This window comes from Poromitra crassiceps (assembly GCF_964638095.1).
Source record: "Poromitra crassiceps genome assembly, chromosome: 9".
NCBI classification, from domain to species: Eukaryota; Metazoa; Chordata; class Actinopteri; order Beryciformes; family Melamphaidae; genus Poromitra; species Poromitra crassiceps.
Genome location: NC_139630.1, coordinates 42,175,627 through 42,179,497, shown reverse-complemented (window position 1 = coordinate 42,179,497; position 3,871 = coordinate 42,175,627). Strand labels below are relative to the sequence as shown.

At 46.7% G+C, this 3,871-nt stretch overlaps 1 protein-coding gene across 1 annotated transcript; it reads left to right on the top strand.

Annotated features, from left to right (window-relative positions):
* Positions 1-1,352: 1,352 nt before the first annotated feature.
* Positions 1,353-2,822, top strand: LOC310782314 (E3 ubiquitin-protein ligase TRIM35-like; the record flags this gene model as incomplete). Its single annotated transcript, XM_083642987.1, has 1 exon — positions 1,353-2,822. One exon carries the CDS (start codon positions 1,353-1,355, stop codon positions 2,820-2,822), a length of 1,470 nt encoding a protein of 489 aa, XP_083499113.1.
* Between the last annotated feature and the right edge of the window lie 1,049 nt (positions 2,823-3,871).

Below are 3,871 nucleotides of genomic sequence, written 5' to 3'. Positions count from 1 at the left end.
AGTGATGTCATAGGTGTCTGCGAGTGTTATGACATCATCTTATGACATAGGTGTCTGCCAGCAGTCACTATAGAGCTCAACAGGCACATTTTCCCCGGAAGTAAGTTCCCCATTCATTTTCTCCGTCAACATTTCGAAAAAACCTTATATAACGAGTTTTAAGGCTGGAACCAAGCCAACCTGTGACCTAACTGAATTGTGAGTGACCATGAAACATTTTTGGAGGCTGGGCTGAGAGAGAAGAGAGTCTGACATAGAAGTACGTCCAGGACATCTCCCCAACTAGTAGTATGATCTACAGTCTTGACGACCATGCCACGATGATCAAGCAATTACCGAAGAGGACGCCCTCTTCCTCACAACACTTTGCAGGAGGTGCTCACCGACAAGGCCATCCAGATCGGTTATGGGCACGCGGGACCTCCATCATACTCTAACGTGCCTGAGACAATGCATGCTAGTGACGAACTAAGCTTGTCTCCACAACAATTTGGAGTGATTCCGATGCGGCGCGGGAGGGCCCAGACAGATCTCCAGAGCATGGTCTTCGGCGGGACCCGACCATCCCTGGCTGCCTTACAACCAGCCAGGAATATGTCCGTACTAGTGTTGGGAGTCGTTGTTCCTTGTTCTCCTATTGTTTTGTTGTTGAATGATTTTACTGGGTTGAATTTATCCTTGAGGCAGAGGCGTTGGCTGTTGCTGGGCCTTGCTGGGCCTTACTGCTGCTGCAAAAAAAAGAGTAGCTCGGAGATGGAAGTGTCCTCATACTCTGCCTTTTCAACAATGGGCATCTTCAGCTGTGGACCTGGCTGTCATGGAGATGTTGGTGGCCAGTATGCATGGCGCTGAAGTAGAAAATATTACACTGTGAAATTGAAGCCATGCGTGGGGGCCATGGACATCGCCATGATAGCTAGGTTGCGTTTGTACTTTCTTTTTTTGTGGTGGTGGAGACTGTCCGCTTATTGATTCTGCCTGGGTCGATATGATCTGAAGGGCACATAATATACTGTGAGCTAATATCTTTGTGGGTGGGGGTGTTTCTGAATTAATCTGGTTGTGTGTGTATGTATAGGTTTTTTATGTAGATGTTTGTGGTGTTTTGTCTTTTTCTTAATGTAAAAACAAAAACTTATAAAAAGGAATATTAGCCCTCTCCTCACACATTGTGACATCATCAGTGATGTCATAAATCAATTAGTGAGATCAGTGACATCATCACTGATGTCATAACTCTTTATCTACTTACCCATTGTGATACCATCAGTGATGTCATAAATCCTCCCCTGCTGATGGTATATAGGACCTGTAGATGGTGGGATTATCCGGTTTGTTTTCAGCTTCACAAAATGGCTTCTAAATCAGAGGAGAATCTCTTCTGTCCTATCTGCTGTGACATTTTTAAAGATCCTGTCATCCTGTCATGTAGCCACAGCTTCTGTAAAGCCTGTCTGCAGAGCTGGTGGACACGGAGACTAATATATGAGTGTCCACTTTGTAGGGAAATATCTTCACAAAGTGACCCAGTTCGTAATTTAGTGTTAAAGAACCTGTGTGAGGCGTTCTTACTGGAGAGAGATCAGAGAGCTTCAGCGGGATCTGAGCTTCTCTGCAGTCTGCACTCTGAGAAACTCAAGCTCTTCTGTCTGGACCATCAGCAGCCAGTGTGTCTCGTCTGTCGAGATTCAGAAACACACACTGACCACAGATTCAGACCCATCGATGAAGCTGCACAGCCTCACAAGGAGGAACTCCATAAATCACTGAAGCCCTTAAAGGAGAAATTGAAGCTCTTTAATGAAGTTAAAGGAAACTGTGATCAAACAGCAGAACACATTAAGGTCCAGGCCCGACACACAGAGCGGCAGATTAAGGCGGAGTTTAAGAAGCTTCACCAGTTTCTAAAAGAGGAAGAGGAGGCCAGGATCGCTGCACTGAGGGAGGAAGAGGAGCAGAAGAGTCAGACAATGACGGAGAAGATTGAGGGTCTGAGCAGAGAGATAGCAGCTCTTTCAGACACAGTGGCAGCCATAGAGAAGGAGCTGAGAGCTGAAGATGTCTCATTTCTGCAGAACTACAAGGCTACAGTGGAAAGAGTCCAGCATCCCCTGCTGGAAGATCCACAGCTGGTCTCAAGAGCTCTGATAGATGAGGCCAAACACCTGGGCAACCTGAGCTTCAAAGTCTGGGACAAGATGAAGGAGATGGTCTCCTACACTCCTGTGATTCTGGACCCAAACACTGCTGGTACAAAACTCATCCCATCTGAAGATCTGACCAGTGGGAAACGTGGAGAGAGACAGCAGCTTCCTGAAAACCCAGAGAGGCTTAACTGGTGGTGCTCTGTCCTGGGCTCTGAGGGCTTTAACTCAGGAACTCACAGCTGGGATGTTGAGGTTGGAGACAATACAGACTGGTCACTGGGTGTGTTAGCAGAGTGTGTCCAGAGGAGGAGAGACAGACGGTCTGGATTATGGGGAATCTGGTTCAAAGATGGTAAATACACAGCAGGCGCCCCAGCAGGTCCATGCACTGCTCTCTTGGTGAAGAAGAAGCTCCAGAGGGTCAGAGTGAGTCTGGACTGCAACAGAGGAAAGCTGTCATTCTCTGATCCTGATACTAACACACACATACACACCTTCACACACACCTTCACTGACAGGATGTGTCCCTACTTTGGCACTGTGGATCCTCTGAAGATTTTACCAGTGAAGGTCTCTGTAACAGTGGAACAGCAAAGTAATACCGGGATCAGACTACACAAATTCAGCCAGATATTAACACGATTTGGTCGTGGCCGACACATTTCCAGCGTATGAATGTCGGGAATGATGAACGGGGGTCTTTGAATCTATAGTGTGACATATGCTGCCTTGAAATAGGGGCCTGTTTACCATGTACAGTATACGACATGAGGCCATATGAACGCCACCATCATTTGGTATTCACGACTTGGTGGACATTTTCTGAAAGATCAGAAAGTTCATGATGTTGTCTACACCAGTTCCATTGAAGGCAGCAATAATCAAAGACCAGGGTTGTGGCAGCGTCTAGCATGCCAGTCTTTTTGTAATTTTCTTGTCTAATTTGACATCTACTACAGATGTTCCATGGGTGCGTCCCTGCCCCCCATAACCATAGTAGCTCACTCACTTCTCGTTCCTATGTAGCAGAGGAAGAGACGCTGTAGGCTGCTGTGGAGAGCCTCTATACTGCGCAGCATGCAGGGAAAGCGAGAAATACAGTATAGGCAAAATATAAATGTATTGTAGGTTACAATATAATGGGTAGGCTAATAGATTTTGTAGCCTGTAGAGATTAGAGGAACGGAAAGAGAGTCAGATCTCATGTTGGCCCAGCAAGTCACTGGAGCCCTCTATTTATAATACAGCATGTAGTATGCTAGCTAACATGGGGTACGCTATCTCGCACGCTACGTCCGCTCGATTTCTACCGTGGAGACTCTTGAGACTTCTTCTTCTGTGGTGTTGTATGGCAGTTGGCATCCTTTATGTTGCATTACCGCCGCCCTAGCTCCTTCTGGATTCATCCATCCACTGTCTCCATCCTCGGACTGGTGGCACGGGCCCCAGCCCTGACTCTGGAGACGATGTGCCATGGACGCAATATTTTGTGGGATTTATGACATCACTGATGATATCACTGATTATGTCACGATGACAGGATAGCTCTGATCATAATCGCATACATACACAGGCATCCAGTCTGCCGGAAACACATTAGAAGAAGAACATCGTATAAGGGAATGCAGCAAGATGCCATGGACTGTGCCATCCAGGCCATGGAGAAGTATGAAATGTTTAGTGACATTGCAGCATACATCAAGCAGGAGTTTGACAAGAAGTAC